The sequence below is a fragment of the Calliopsis andreniformis genome, chromosome 8 (assembly GCF_051401765.1).
Source record: "Calliopsis andreniformis isolate RMS-2024a chromosome 8, iyCalAndr_principal, whole genome shotgun sequence".
NCBI classification, from domain to species: Eukaryota; Metazoa; Arthropoda; class Insecta; order Hymenoptera; family Andrenidae; genus Calliopsis; species Calliopsis andreniformis.
In genome coordinates, this window is record NC_135069.1 from 3,461,303 (window position 1) to 3,477,877 (window position 16,575).

The 16,575-nt window shown below is 37.9% G+C and overlaps 2 protein-coding genes across 3 annotated transcripts; one reads left to right on the forward strand and one right to left on the reverse strand.

Moving 5' to 3' along the window:
* Positions 1 to 10,203: 10,203 nt before the first annotated feature.
* Rpl40 (ribosomal protein L40) lies at positions 10,204 to 11,182 on the forward strand. Its single transcript, XM_076383329.1, has 3 exons — positions 10,204 to 10,261; positions 10,616 to 10,814; positions 10,890 to 11,182. The coding sequence occupies exons 2-3, from the start codon at positions 10,625 to 10,627 to the stop codon at positions 11,084 to 11,086; spliced, it is 387 nt and encodes a 128-aa protein (XP_076239444.1). The 5' UTR covers positions 10,204 to 10,261; positions 10,616 to 10,624; the 3' UTR covers positions 11,087 to 11,182.
* A 6-nt stretch (positions 11,183 to 11,188) lies between these two features.
* Positions 11,189 to 16,046, reverse strand: Fig4 (polyphosphoinositide phosphatase FIG4). Of its 2 annotated transcripts, XM_076383328.1 has the most exons (13): positions 15,785 to 16,046; positions 15,443 to 15,668; positions 14,175 to 14,559; positions 13,867 to 14,113; positions 13,596 to 13,791; positions 13,322 to 13,520; positions 12,728 to 13,258; positions 12,547 to 12,659; positions 12,233 to 12,473; positions 11,950 to 12,165; positions 11,705 to 11,887; positions 11,471 to 11,639; positions 11,189 to 11,406 (listed from the first exon to the last, which is right to left on the reverse strand). In XM_076383328.1, exons 1-13 carry the CDS (start codon positions 15,866 to 15,868, stop codon positions 11,317 to 11,319), a joined length of 2,880 nt encoding a protein of 959 aa, XP_076239443.1. In that variant the 5' UTR covers positions 15,869 to 16,046; the 3' UTR covers positions 11,189 to 11,316. The 2 variants fall into 2 exon arrangements, 1 of the variants encoding a protein (XP_076239443.1); XR_013002428.1 differs by lacking the exons at positions 11,189 to 11,406; positions 11,471 to 11,639 and having other exon boundaries at positions 11,749 to 11,887; positions 11,950 to 12,179.
* Between the last annotated feature and the right edge of the window lie 529 nt (positions 16,047 to 16,575).

Sequence of the window (16,575 nt, forward strand, 5' to 3'; positions counted from 1 at the left end):
GATTCACGAAGTGGGAATTAAAGATGCGTGAAACTGAAAAAAATAAGGTGGCATTGGTACTATGATGAAATAAGAAACGAGAAATGAGGAAAAATTGGTTCGAAAACGCAAGGTTGCTCTTGTTTCGAGAATCAGAACGCACGGTGCATTTGCACCGAAGCGAACCTGAAAACGAGAGAAGCATCTCAAGTTTCTTGCTCCAACTTCGGCAACGTGATCTGTTGGGCTACTCAGCATCGTATCTGCTTGATTGCTGGAGGAAAGAATACAACCAATTGCTGAATAGCATCCATCTAATTTTAAGGTTTCTAGAATAAACCTGCCAGAACGAATCCCGCACTTGGCTGTTATTTTTCTTCGGTGAATCTCTGAAAACCCATGTTTAGAAAACGTAATCCTCAAAGAGAAAAAACAAATTCCTTTGGAAACCTTCCGTAAAAGAAAAAGTGCCGCTTATACTCGTGGGAATCTTCCTTTTAGTAGGCGTGCCACAAACGTGAAAACGTTCGGATGATATAATGCGTAAAAGCAGTAGTCGTGCACATATTTGAGATATAATAAAGCCAACAAAATTTTTGCGCAAAGTACAGGGGACAGGTTCGTTTCCATAGTATCTATATGTCAAACGATTTTCCGCGTTCGTGCCCCTCAAATGTTTGCACTGTTCAAATAACACTCGCGTTTCCCTCGTACATACATTGCTATTTAAACGACCGTAAACGAAATCAAAATAGTTCCTGTAATGTCTGTTCTAAATTTTCATTTGAAATCGTCGCGGAATGACACTTATATTTTTAAGCATTCGCCCGCTTTAAAGCTATCGAGCGTAAGCTTGTTCGTCCCCTACAATGGCCCTGTCAACGACATGGGAACGGTGTCACGAATGGGATGACCATTCACGGTGCGAAAGATGAAATAACGCGAGAGTCGGGTGCCGTGGTTTTGGACCGGAAGCGGGTGCGCGACCGCTGGCTTCCGGCCTGGTTTCACGAATCAAAGGAAGAGGGGACCGTTTTATCCGTTTCGAGCAGGTTTCGAATGGCACACGCTCCATTCACCGTCGCGGAACGTTAATTACAGACCAGTATAATAATCTCTCAGAAAAGCGCGGATGTTTAAAAAATATCGCGTATTATTGTTGTGGTGAACTCGTTCTCGATCATTCACGCCTAATTCTCTCTTTCCCAGAGTATTCAGAATGAGGATTTGGATCCTTATGGGCTTAGAAGTTAACAAGCTTCGAAAGAAAACAGGGTAGCAGAGTTATACGTCTTCTATTTCGTTTTGTTCACTGCCCTCAAAGATATGCGGGCGAGTTTCTTATTCAGCGAGTCTCTAGCAAGAAGCAAGGTAGCTTCTTTAAACTCTCGCGCTAAATAAAGTCGAGGGACGTTTAATTTACATACATTTACTCCCCCCTTTCTCCCTTCCGCGACTCCAAGTGGCGCGATGTCCCTCTCTCGGTGCGGTCTGATCCACCATATCTCGCGGCAACCCTCCTCCCCACCCACGACGATGACGACAACCTCTAACCCCGGTCCAGCAACCCTCTGGTTACGCGTTCGTTTTGCTCTCTCTCCCTCCCTCTCCCAGCTTCCCATCCCTCTTTTTCTTCTACTTCTCCCCCCCTCCCTGTCTGACCAACTAGCTTCTCCCTTCACCCTTCCTCCCAACCCCTTTTCTTCCGTCCCTCCGCCGCTCTTCCTTTTCCACGATCTCTGTCTAACCCGAAAACTCGCTGACCTAATTTCCACGAAACTGCATTGCGTGTCCTACCTGCACGGTTGCACCTACCGCATTCGAAACTGCACATCACCCCTTGCCTCTCGATGTCCTCCGTGTACGTACGTATGACGCGCACACGTGTATCCGTGTGACGCGCACCATCAACCCCCTTCGACCCTCCCGCCGATCCTCATGTCTTTCTCCTATGCGGAGAAAAAAATATGCCATTCGGTGCAATCGCACTTCGTTCCCATACGCGAACACGTACCAGCTACCAGGGCACCGATAGAACGAACGATGTCTACAGGGTGTTCGGTAATTCGGAACGTAATTAAACTTGGATCAAACCCTGTGTACTCGACGCCCATCGAGGACTGGTAATGTCTCAGAAATGTGAAAGGAAGGGGGGAAGAAATTTGTACCTCTACTGAGACTTTTGGAAGATGAATCATCCCCTTCTTGATTATATCAGAAATTGTTGGACACCGTTTACGTTATAGGAGAAAAGGGTAAAGAGGTATCGAATAATGTAGGTGGTTGTCGGGTGGAGAAATAAAGAAAAAAAAGTTTGACGCCGATTTAGACCGAGCAGAATCGACGGGTCGCGGAATCGGCTGAACGAGCAAAATGCGAATGGCGGCTATATCGGTCCGAGCAGGGTAAGGGACAAGGGGGCAGCGAGGGAAGGGGTTTTGATGGAAAAGTTTTATCTCGGATCGCAACGGCGTTTCATACTCATTTTGTGGTCCTTTTATCGTGGTCGCCGATGTACGAGAACGCTGAAGTTATTACCGAGGACGGAAGAATTACATTTTGGTCTGTAAGTAAGCAAATATAAATTTCACGAGAGAGTCGATAAAATTCTGAAAGTTCGTCAGTTTCTTATCAGCCGGGCTTACTTACAAATTTTACGATACGAGGATTCGCGTTATCTGCCAGAAGGGTCGGTACCTGTGGAGCTGGGACCAGAAGAGATCACTCGGAAAATTGCTTCGTAGGTTACAACAATTACGCGCGAATCGCGATACGTTCACACCCCAAAAATCCACAGGCGATTTCTACGAACCTAACGTGAATTTTCGTGCAGTAGATGAATAAAGAGGACGATAAATTACAGGGGAGCTTGTGAGTTTGATCACAGCGCGAGATAAAAGAGATTCGAAATTCGTTCATTCATCAATGAACTCTAATTACGGCTAAGAAGCACAACCACAATTAAACCTCGTTTCGGGCTGCGTTGGTAACAACTTTTAATTGCACTTCTCCGATTCTCCCCGAGCAAAAAGCGAAGCCTGCTGGCGGAGTAACGACGCGACGGTAAGAAGAGACCAAGCAAGAGAAGCAAAAGGAAGAAAAGGTGGAAAGGTACAAAAGGTTGCGGGGGAACGTTAGGCGTGCCGCGGTCGACCGTAATCGATAATTCGACTTTCGATCCAGAAAGCTGCTTCTCGCGGCACCCTTCGGTAAAAGCGTGCACCAGGTCAAAGTGACGTGAAAGGTTAACCCTAGTTGAACGAGTTCACCTTAGAGTTGGACTTCAATTTCAGACTGTACATAGATCGCGCTGGCTTCCAGTTTAATGATCTTACTAACTCGGTCGGGCTTTTCCATTATTAGTTCGCCCAGCTGCAAGCTCACCTGTCTGCGTGGCCAAGGCAAAGGCATCGTCGAATGGTTGCATTGATCTCATGGATATCCTATGCCAAACCGTGTGCACGATATGGTGAAATGGTAGACACGGGAAGACAGATTGCTACCACCCTATTCGATTCTCGAACTGATACAGAATTACGCGCAAATTGCTTGGAATTAACTGGATATTTGTCGAGGACGAAACGAAGAATAAATTAACACGAAATTTGTTGAACAGAAAGCAACAAACGCACTATTCGTTACGGTAGTAACGATCGTACTCTTGTCAACGTCAATGTTCACAGTTTACCGCCCCGAGGTAGTGCCTGCGCGTGATCCTTGTCAACATTATTAACTATCCCAACAAATACACGATTCTGCCGCGAGCAATTCATTAACGACCCATCCAAATAGGTAACTACTTTCGACTAGATAAACCCGAAAGTGTCGGGTTTGATTAGACTTTTCCGCGCGAATTGTACCCACCGTTAGGATAATATCGTTCGAAATTCCCAGAGATAGCGACACGGTACGTGGGCATTTAATTCGAGCGTTTGAGGGCAAGAGGATGGCGTGCAGGCTGTGTAAATGGAAATCGCGGGCGGAACATGGAATACAGGTATCCACGAATGAACGAGCGAGTGTCATAACAGCGATTGCAATAACAACGACAACACCTCTAACGACAACGCCACGGTCAGGCACGACATTGGATCGGTACTGCCGTGTGCGCCAGAAATTCACTCTTCTTCAGAGGGAAGGGCAAATGGCAGAGTAAAATTCGACCAATGGTTCTGTAAATAAAGGCCATTCGCCAGGGAAGCACAATAGGAATCGAGCGTGCCTGTATTCCCGCGAATTTATAGTGTTTCGACGACGGCGTTATTCCGACTGGTTTTCAATAGGCCCACCATAAAAATAGTTGTCGCGCCTTTGCACGCCTACGAGGATCGCCGAACGGAAGGTATCTGTCACGTTGGCCTCTGTTATTAAGTCGTACATTTATCGGAGGCATTCGCGTGCTGGTTCGAACGCGACCAATGACGCAACACGTCAACGATACGAACGTGCCCGCGAATTGGGAAACAGAAAGAAAATGATAGCTTTATTCCCTGCACGATAACGGTATCGTGTTTGCGTCGATCAAAGTTTATCGGCCGTTAAAACGTAGCTGCAAATGCGCCGATTAGTTTCTAGCCGTTGTTCATCTGCACGCGTTATCGAGACGGAAGTTGGTTAATATTATAATTTAATCGTTTGGCTCAGTCGTGGGATCGATTTTCCGTAAATGACATCGCCGATGAAGCGGTCTTCATTATTTACAACAAGATTATCGTCACAGCAACGGAACGCCTGAAATTTCCCTGTCGAATCTTCGTGTTATCATTTATTCCGTTTGCATACACTCAAAACGTACTAATTCCCACGATCTAGCCGCGCATCTGATGCATCTAAAACCGAATCGAGTTACTGTTCAATTTTCACAATAGCCTTGAAACTCTGGATAACTTTATTACTGCTTCGACTTGAAACAACTTTGTAAGAACACCTGATCGATGCTAGGAAACGAGATATGGTTGTTGACCGGTGGATTCATAATGAGGAAACTTCCATGGCGATTTACGATTCTCCCGTGATAATGTTTCGCAATATTCGAGCCTTGAGAGGAGAAATAATCCTCTCTGCGAATTATGATAATGGTGAAACTACTCGAATCGCAAGTGACAGAGAAAAATGTAGGTAAAGGATTCTGTCCTGTAGCCAACAAGTGCTGAAGGTAAATTCGAAGATCGAACTGTGTCAGTGGTAGCCCACTGCCGTCTCTACTGTCGCAAAATTTATGGCACGTTTTACACATTTCCTGCACCTCTCCCCGTATTTCTTTTTATCTACCTCCTCACGAGCCGCCCCTGACTCAGGTGATATAAAGGAATTCCCCCCTTCAACGAATGCAAAGGCATTCGAGGCGACGGAGTAGGTACCATAAAACTTCCTATACCTCTTCAAAGTATCGCAAAACTCATTCGAGTTTATGGAACGCATTCTCGAGGTGTATACCCGCGAGAAATCGCGAGGATGCGATGACAGTTTCAGAGGAGAAAGTCAACGAACCCACTAACTAACAAAATTGTGCCATGGTTTCTTTAACCAGTGTGAAATGATGAACAGCGGGAAATTTGATACGTGGGTGTGCAATGATTCTGCTTTAATCGTTCTACAGAGTGTTCTATTCAACTCGAGTCTCTTAATTATCTCTCTATTGATAGACAGAGCTAATATATTAAGCGTATCGGAAACGTGCAACCCAATTAAGATTAACCGACTAATCCGTGCGTAAAGAACACTAGCACGCGTGCGCGTCTATATTATACATATAGCGGGATGTTGTAAAACACGTTTAATTGCGAGGCCTTTAGGCAGGTGAGCATCTAGGTCAGAGTGTAAAGTTTAAGGGTTACTACTGAAATTTGCATATCGCCGAGACCCGAGGCGTAGAACCTTCGTATTCCCGAGGAAGCTCTATAGGGTGTTAAAAAAGGCAATGATCATAATTCGAAGAAGTAAATATGTTATAATCTACCCTGCTCTTGCAATTTCAAAAAGTACCTTGGAAATAAAATTTAGTTAATCGTACTATATGCTTTTCAAAAATAATTGTAAAATTCAAATCTTGTACTATTAGAAGCGAGATATAATTTAAGGAATCAAGTTAAATGGAACATCCTGTAATATGATAAAAGCATGTACGTATGCTCTTATTTCTACAAATATAAGATATAACACGAAGATTCTTCTTTTACAACCAAAAGTCTTAGTACAGACCATTTTTCATTTATCTATTGTCTTGTGTGACTAGATTTTTTACTTACTTTTTTACTTTTTGTAGTATAAAATTGCTTTCCTGCCAGTGCTGCTGCCAGGAAACTTCTGTAACAGAAACTTAGACAATTAATCAATAAACGGTGTAAAAAAATGTGAACGATCCCTCGAGGAAAAATATAAATATGCGGTCAATTTATATCGCAACACTAATTTCAAAATGAAGTTAATTAATATAACAAAACAAATTTAAAATCTTGAGACTCTATTATGATGAATATAATTCAAAGAAAGAACTTTCGTTAAAGTAAAGATATTAGATATATGTAATTTAAAAAACGCGAATAATCAGGATCGCAACTCTAAGTAAAAAAAGAATCAAATAATACAGCAATCTTAATTTTTAAAAGGAAACTTTGCAATGTGTACTAAGAATAATGCAATGCAATTCTATTTTAAAATATAATGAGCTAAAAGCAATCGCGATTAATTGGTCGCAACTCTAATCCAAACCACGATTGTATATTTCTTCGCAACACTACTTCAAATCGCGATTTACCCACATCAGTGGATTAACTTCTGGGCCACATGTCTGGCCAAATTGTAACTACTACTACTACTACTACTACTACTAATTACTAACTACAAAACTATAAGCGAGCATAGTGACAAAGTAGTAAAGACAATGACTCGCCATCTGAGGATGGCGAGTCATTAGTAGTTTCCCATTCTTGCAGGGACTCTTCAGCTTCTTTCTTCGGCGGTCCACCCAGCTGAAACTTAAGTACGAGAACACAACCAATAATCGCATGAAAGTCTAGGACTCCCAAGAAATTTCTGATCGTGTACGCGTACCGAATCTCGAGAACAACGTTCGAACCTATCCTTCCGACCGCGGCTCAGCGACCCTAGTGCAATGTCGCTGAATTTGAAGAGTCGAGAAGTAACACTGAGGCAATAGTATTGCTACTATTGCACCAGCTTCAGCTCTCTACTCTCCAAACGGTTTAACGTTCGACCTGTCCTTCCGATCGCGGCTCAGCGACCCTAGTGCAATGTCGCTGAATTTGAAAAAGCACAAGCAAAACTGAGGCGATGGCATGCTCCTATCGCGCCAGCTCCACTCTCAGCTCTTCAAATGAGGAGACTCCAGAGACAAGTCATCACGCGAGAACGCGCCTACCCGATTAAAGAGACTGTGATGACCTGACCTAGCCCTACCTACTTACATCTAACATTCACACCAGAAAGTAAACTACCTGCCTATCTAATTGATTCCACAGCCCTGTATTTAAAAAATGGCAAAAATACAATCACACCAATCGCCCCCGCCCCCCACCCCCGACTCTTTCACTCCACGATTCTCACACATGACACCCGGGTGCAGGGCCTACACTAGGGAGGACGTCCCGGGACGTCTCCGTCACCCGAGCTTGGCACACAACAAGCACACTCTAAAGTACGTACCATTTTCCTGAAATCGGTTGGCATAGTCTAATGTACATTGCGCATATGAATAAACAAACTATACTGAGTCAATAATATGACTTGAAATGATAGGTAATATAATAGCTGTAATTGATTTGTAATATAAGGACTTTGCGAATGTTATTTAAATGTTATGCACATATTCCGTAGGATGTTTACTATATTACCATATGTAGCAAAGGAATATGTACACTGCGATACTAATTTCATGAAGAACCGACGCAATACCACGGCCTAATCACACACACACAAAGTGGAAAATACGTCGTGCACGATACACTAACATAATGCCAACCGCTAAATAATATCATTAATATATTATAACTAGGTCATCGTGCCCCATTGCCTCCACCCACCCAAGTAGCACCTGGGCACGTGAATGAGTCGAAAGCAATGGGTACGGGATTGGTACCTGAAAATCCTGATCTAAAAGAAATGATTAGCTTAAAAATTCTAGCGATCTAATATCTTTCATCTTCAATTTAAATTATTCAAGTTTACTAAAATGCTTGAGCAAGAAATGACTCTATTTAAATTCCTGTTTTATAAAAAAGAAATGATTCTACTTGAAATTTCCTTCGTTAAAGAGTGACTCTACTGAAAAATCTCCTTTTTTAAAAAAGACTACTATTTGTTGTATTAAAAAATTCTAGTTAAATAATTTCAAAGTTATACATCAATCTCGAGCGATTCCGTCGTCAAAGTAATGTTTCTAAAAAAAAAAAGAAGAGAAAGAAATCGTTCCCCATGCTCTTTACTTGACAACGAAATCTACTCGTCGCGAAATATCTTCTTGTACATTAAAATAAAAGAGATATGTATGAGAAGTTTATGTACCTTTATGTTACTTTACTAATACTGATTTTAATGTCTTTTTAATAGTAGATATTCATGCATCCACATTAATAGATTTTCAAACAAATAGAATATTTAATTTACTGAAAAATGCGAAGTACAAGAAGATCCTAGCCTGACTAATATATATACAAAAATTATTACTACTCACGAGTATATAACCCGCGGTCCCTATGCTCACAAAAGAAAAATAAATACAACCAGTCATCCGTGCCGCTTTGGACCTTTGCATCCTACGACATGATTGAATGACTGGAGGAACTATAAACATGCGTTACCTTAACACCCACGGGATGAAGGCAGCTCGATGATTTACCCAGGGGGTGTCTGCTGGGCCTGTAACAAAAATGATACCAACCATTACAAATCAAATATAAAATTTTTAAATTCAAAATTCCACACTTTAAATTGGATTCAAACGTTCTATAAGGTGAAGTAATACTTACATTATTCTTCACGTTTTGACGCCTGAGACATCAGTCACAGGAACTCGATACAGGAACTCCATTCCAGACAGCTAACTTTGAAGTAAAATATCTGTAAAGTACAATAGATATCTTCTATATTTACGAAACAAACAAAAATCCGATTAATTATGTAATTATAATAAGGAAAATGGTAATAAACGTACCTCTATAATCAAATCTGCACTTGTGTGTCATTCCATTCGAAGTGAACTGTGTGCACAGCTTCTACAGTTCAAACAGTAACAGCAAGCACGAGAAATTCTCAGGTGAAACTACGGCGACGCTCCATGTACGGAATATCAGAATAGACATGAGAAATTCTCAAAGTCGAAAAAACTACGGTCACCGTCAATAGCATCTACACAAAGATTTACTTTATTTTCACTTCTTAGCGTTACTACATATGTAATTACGTGTCTTTTAACTCAAATGCCATCATGCAAAACTGAATTTAACAATAAAAAATGCGAATATTACCATACGATATGCACGCGAAGGTCTTCCTTATTTCAGAGTCTCCTCTATTGCACAATAAGCAGAGATTTTACAGAAAAGTACGAAAAACTTAATCATTGACACTACAAGAATGAAATTTGAAATGAATAACCAAAAATTAAACACTTTTTCCACGGAAAAACTAATAAAAACTGGGAGACGATCTGAATTCCTGAGCGGGCAGGAAGAAGCCATTACAGGCACAATCGCGCATGCGCAAGGCAGTCACGTGATTCCCGCAATTTTATCGTATTTAATTTTCGAAAGAAAAATACAGGAATTTGCAAAAATATTGAAAGATACACACAATTTTGCTACAAAATCATAAAAGTCTAACCCATGTCTATCGAATGCATAAATTATGGAATATTACTTCAAGTAAATGCATTGAATAATGTATCTACTTTCATATCTATTTGAGTCTAGGCGTTCTACAAAGTACAAATGGCGGCGAACTCACCCATTCCTGGTGCACTTTCCAAAATTCTCTTTTCTGAAGCTGTAACAGGTGCATAATGTCCCCAAACACGTAATTCGCTTCCTCTAACTGCAACAAAACAATGGATATACAATTTTCTCATAAATATGCATTTTAAACTATATAAAATTGCATAATAATTGGAGCGTACGTACCTCCGTTCAAAGCGACCCAGAGCTCCTGGTTAAGCTGCTCGCTACCAGATGGCGAAAGAACGTTTCCGTTTGCGAACGGAAGTTTCTGTGCTGCCACCATGTAGTCTTTTCAGGTTGAGTTTTATAGCAAGCACGTTTTGCGAGCGGTAGGTGTCCAATATTTTACAACAATTTTACAGTTTCAGATGTTTTTCTGACGTTATTAAATACATGGTGTTTGGTTTACTCCTTCAAAATTACTTGAGTAAAGTTTAACTATTGAATGTACTGCGTAATCGATTAATTTAAACAAAAGGGTTTCAAAACAATTGCAATGCGATAGGTTGCTAGAATACACGTCCATCAACGAAATATTGATTGTAAAATTTTCCAGTAATTTTCTACATATTTTACTAAATTTAAGATTTAGTATACGGCGGAATTATCTGTGGCATTGCCATCATTTGACATTATGATTACACTGTGAACTTACAAAGGATACTGTTTTTATTGCAAATTAGGTATCTACAATGCAGATATTCGTGAAAACCCTCACGGGTAAGACTATTACCCTTGAGGTAGAGGCATCAGATACCATCGAAAATGTGAAAGCTAAGATTCAAGACAAGGAAGGGATTCCTCCAGATCAACAACGTCTTATTTTTGCTGGAAAACAATTAGAAGATGGACGTACACTCTCTGATTACAACATTCAGAAAGGTATAGCATTACTTTCATATTCATTCTATGGTTTCTCTAACAATAATGACTAAATGAGTTATCCTCTTCTTTTAGAATCTACCTTGCATCTTGTGCTTCGACTTCGTGGAGGTGTCATTGAACCTACTCTTCGTATCCTTGCACAAAAATACAACTGCGATAAAATGATCTGCAGGAAATGCTATGCTCGTTTGCATCCACGTGCAACCAATTGCCGTAAGAAGAAGTGTGGCCACACGAATAACATCCGCCCAAAGAAGAAGCTGAAGTAAACTATATGCTCCAATTTTTTTTGCATCTTTGGCAATCTCCTGTACCTCTTACAAATGGTTTTAATAAATTAAACATGAGTATATAATTATATTATAGTTTTTGTACTTTATTATATGATACAGATAATATATACCATAATGTTACTAAAATAATTAAACAATTGAGCATAAATTAAAATTATAAAATTTTATATACATTAACTTTCTCATTTTCATTAAGTGTAATACACTTAAATTGACCTTTCAAGTAATTGTTGCTTCTGGTTTGAGTAGCTTTCGTACAATGTAAAATCACTAGGACTTGGTGCAGATCCACCAACCTGAATGATACGTGAATAAATTTAAAATAACTATCAGTAGATCACATATAAAATATATACTTACATTAGCTCTTTTAACATACTGTTCATATATACTTATGCTAGATTTTTTTACTTCTGGTAACGTTAGTACAGTAGTTATAGTTTCAGAAAATGATGCTTGTAGAATTAATTTTGACCGAAGTTTCGTATGTTCCGACGGATATGTTGCATTACGCCCAATTAATACGAATCTGTAAAAAAAAATTCATTTTAAAATATAGTATACCCGCAAAAATGATCCATCAGTCATTCTTACTTTTTATATAATACTACATCATTCCTTTTTGGATATTCGAGATCAGTTCCATACACTTCTTTCATACAAGGAAACAACGATTTGAAAGACGTGAATTCTGCACTTTCTTTGGAAACAATCAGTTGGGAATCATTCATGTGCTGATGACTTTCGTCGTCATCTGAACTCGAATCTTCACTAGAACTGTGAAGTATAATAAATTATTAGTTTAAGTCTTATGAATTCGAACTAAAAATTGATCCTACCTTGCACTGGATGTTGTGCTACTAGTGCTACTTTGTCCAGTCATCGAGGGATTTTTCATATTTAAATTTTTACTTCCAGTTTCTTCTCTTCTTCTACCAGGCCGAACACGTACCGCAAATGGGCTAAAGCTCGTTGTAAAATGCGGCATAAAATCTCTGACGGAATGGCTAATTTTATATGCATAGACTTCAGAAAGTAGAGACAGTTCATAGGGTCTGTAAGGAGTAATCTTAACGTAAAGCAAATATATTTTTACATTTGTATGATAACATTTATACGTACCGATGATAATCGTAGTAAACGTCAATCATTTCTTCCATTGCATTTTGTACTTGTATTATCTCTGCACAAGCTTTTGTTACTTCATTTAATGCATAAGGAAGACACTTTAATACATTGGTATCCCACCACTGTGTTAAAAGTTTCCTCCTACGAGAATATTGGCAAGCAGGTTTATGGTGAAGATAATAATCTGTTAAGAGTTCCCAAATTGGTGGTTTCCCCTCTTCAGGTATAAATAAACCTACAAAAATTTTTTATAGAAAAGTACAGTCTCAAGCCTTCACGCTGTATCAATTATTGATACATGTTTTTACCTAAGAATAAATTAATAGTATGTTGCTTTTCTTGATCACTGAATGTATTACTATAGTATCTGCTAAGTGTTTGCATAATATCATTGCCCTGACTAGTCCATGGTGCAGTTTTCCTAAATAATAATTTTAATATATGCAATCTTGTTTCATTAACTATGTATGTAAGTTTATCAGGTCTTACCTATAAGTTTTTATTCTATGCACTAATTGAGAACCACCATACTGTAAAGCTAATGTATCCCCATGATCTTCATATAATTCTTCCAACATTCTCACACAATCAGAGTCAAATTCTAGTTTAGGAGATTCCAGAACTCCTAGAGCACATAATTGGAAACCTAGTGCACATTTCCCTATTGCAAATTGTGCAGTATTTGTACGATCCAGACAATCCACGCAATTTGTTCTTATGATCCCAGTCTGTAATGTGCCTTTTTTGATGAAACACTGTCTTACTTTGCTTTCAATGCCATTTGTTTCATCAAAATTATTTTCCATGTTGTAATCACAATTTACAGAACTTTGAACACTAGAAGAACTCAATGAAATAGCTGTGCTTGAATTCATTTTATTCAGTTTCTTAGTGCTGTTAGATTGGGAATAAAATAGGTTTCTCTGACTATAATATGGACTTTGGGATTGATAAACACCCGTTTTTAAAACTGCATTGTATGCTATATTTGCTAAACGGGCCATGACATTAACTTTTTTCCTAAAAAATAAATTGTACTATTGCCCTGTTTCTTCATTTGATAATCACTAATTATAATTATACCTTTTATTCATTCTGGCCATATCAAAGCTGATATATTGAATATGATGTTCTAGAGGTAAAAATTGATTTAAGTATTTAACAGCCATACATAATTCTTCAGTCAGTGTACTTTCATGTTTCTTCTTCTCTCGTTTTTTAACAAGATTTAAAATTATAATTGGAGAACCATATCTTTTTAAAAGTTGATTAAAATGAGCTCCTGTTTTTTAATGGCAATAAATGTTTAGCATATAACAGACAGAAAAATAAATTCAGCAATTTTCAATCTTCCTACCTGCTGTTTCTACATATGGATCTGGCAAATCACAAGTAATAGTAGGCTTAGGAACCATTTTACTAACATCTTGGCTCCAATGACCAGGAACTGAGCCACGCATTTGAACAAAAGAACTAAAACGTCCCTTACTTAAAGAACTTACCCCAGAATCATGAACAATTTGCTCAGTTTCTACTTCATTGGCAACATCACCCTTTATTTAAAAAATTGTATATGAATTATAGAGTATCAGCATTACAAAAACTAGAGATTATTTAACAGTACATACATCAAAGTTTGCCCCTCGTTTTAAGAATCTAGTCCCTGCATATTTATTACTTCTTCTGGCTATTATAGTCACGTACATAGATCTTCCAAAGATACTAACATTTGATTGACCAATAAAACCATGTATAACATATAAAATCCAGTCACGGTGTAAATCCTTTTCAACTGGTTTCAAAAGATGAGAATTCCATATGAATCGACGATTAGGATTACTTCTTATACCGTAGTCAATATATTTTTCTGTAGAGCTAAAGATACCCAGAGTTCAATAATAATATTTCCAGAAACGAAAGCTTAATTTTAACACACCTATTATTCTGATAATGTTTCCTAAATGTCCACATATTAAAAAAATCTCCAGCATCTCCAGTATCATTATTTTCTGCTTCATTTAAAACCTTTTCATCCATATGAGGTATTTCTGGTTTAATATGTTTTGGAGGAGTCATATTACTTTGCAAAGTTTGTGTTAAGTCATATGAGTAACTAAAGTAGAAATTACTGCTGAGGTCTATACTTTGAAACATTTTTACGTATCTTTGTTCATCAGGATGAAAAACACGTACAGTGTCATTTGGAATATAAATCATTGATGTATGCTCTATTTTATAAATTGTATGATGACCTATAACAGCCACTTTACGTCGTTTTGTAACTAAAATTATGTAGTAGCCCTCCAAGAAACGTATGAAACCTATAGCAATATATTTCTCTATCAAATTATAGTATTATACTGAAATAAAAAGCTTAAGAATTTTCTATCTGATGTGAAACATATTTTCATATACAGCTAATGGTTTGTGCATTTAACATGCTTAATTCCCTGATTGCAAGTGAACATGCAAACATTATTTAATGTTGTACATGCTAAGGTTGCAATGTTCTTCTATATATTCATGTAATACCCAGCAATGATATGGAGAGTTTTTTGTCTATTTTATTCTAATTTAGTGCAAATTGAAAATATGTGATTCTCAGAGAAAAAATAAGTATGTAATTCCTTGTTCTAAACTGTTTCACTTTATAATTTATTGTGTCATTCCAATATTAATGTCAAGGGTCCTTACCAAGAACACCGAAAGCTGGCACTAGTCTGGGAAAACTGTCTCTTTGCCACATTGTTTTCCAGGTAAATTTAGTTTGAGTTGGTTTGTGCAATGGCTTTTGAGATTCTTGGTGCTCAGACTCTTTTGGTACACCGTTCTCAGGTGCAGAGTCTTTTTGAACGTTGCCTTTGTTAGCAAGCAGATTTAGATGTGTAAGCTATGTCTCTTATAATAATTTCATGAAAAACTTTGTTTAAATACTACTAATGTGGGAGTTATTTTGTGTCCTTTAAATAGGCATGATAAACATGCATTTAACAATATGAAACATGCAAAAATGAGAAGCTTGAACTGAGATATCTATCAACACAACTGAATCTTAATAACAAATGGAATCTATAAAATCCAAATTATAGGTATAACTATGCAAGTGTTAATAACAGTGAGATGTAAGAATTATGTAGTAAGAATATATACATGCATAATACTTTATAATATACATAAAATTTAAGAAAATGGTTTATTACGTACCAATTATACCAAAAGCTGAAATAATTCTTGCAACTCCACCAACATTATTCCGTTGTCCTGCACGAGTACGATTACCCATATCTATCATATTTACAAGATCTTTTATTTCATCCTGTGTGTATTCCCTTTTATCATCCACAACAACTAATTCCTTGGGTTCCATCCGGTCAATCTTTAGTACTCGAAAACGTGTTAATGTATTGTTTGATCCCATTAAATAAAACCTCTGTAATACAGATTCGCATGCAATAATTAGTGTATAGACTACATTAATATTATAGCATACTAAATTAATTCTAAATTAATTTAATTATAAGAGACTATACTTAAAAATCGACTTACAGATTTGGTTTCATAAAGGGCAATTTTTTGTATTGAAGAAATAATGGGGTGAAACACTACAGTGGGGCCTGTTGTTTCATCCATTGTAAATTATTTATTATTTACACACGGTTCTTTTTTAATAAAATCACTTTTACATATGACAGTGACAACTGGAATGACGTTTGGATAAGGGAGTTATGAGGTTAAGATAAGAAATAGACACAGAAATTAAAAAATCGATTATTTATTACTTTCAGGGCAATTTTATGATGTAGGACAATTGTAAGAATTGTAAAAGTCATTATTTAATAACAAAAGTACCTAAAAATTGCTTATTTATCGAAAAATAGCATTCAACAAAAATTGTCTTAAAATTGCACTAGTGGCGCCATCTAGCGGTGGCGCTTCAAAATTAAAGTAAACTTATCATTTTTAGTTCCAGTGTTCTGCCAGTAGAGGCGCCACTTGTATTGTCTCTCAAAAATCGGAGAAAACAAAACTTACCAGTGGCGATCCTGGTGGTAGCGGCCCCGAACTAAATTTGAAACTCCTACTTTTAGTTCCGAAGCGCCACCGCTAGATGGCGCTAGGAGTACGATTTTTAGCTAAATTCTTTAAAATACAGTTTTTTCAATAAATAAACAATTTTTATACACTTTGATCATTGCATAATGATTTATACAGTCTCTACAATCATCCTACATCATCAAACTACTTGTAAATTAATAAATAACTGATTTTTATAGCCTGTGAACTCCAGCTAATTAGCTATAACATTTTCAAGCGCGATTTTTGCAGTAAATAAATAA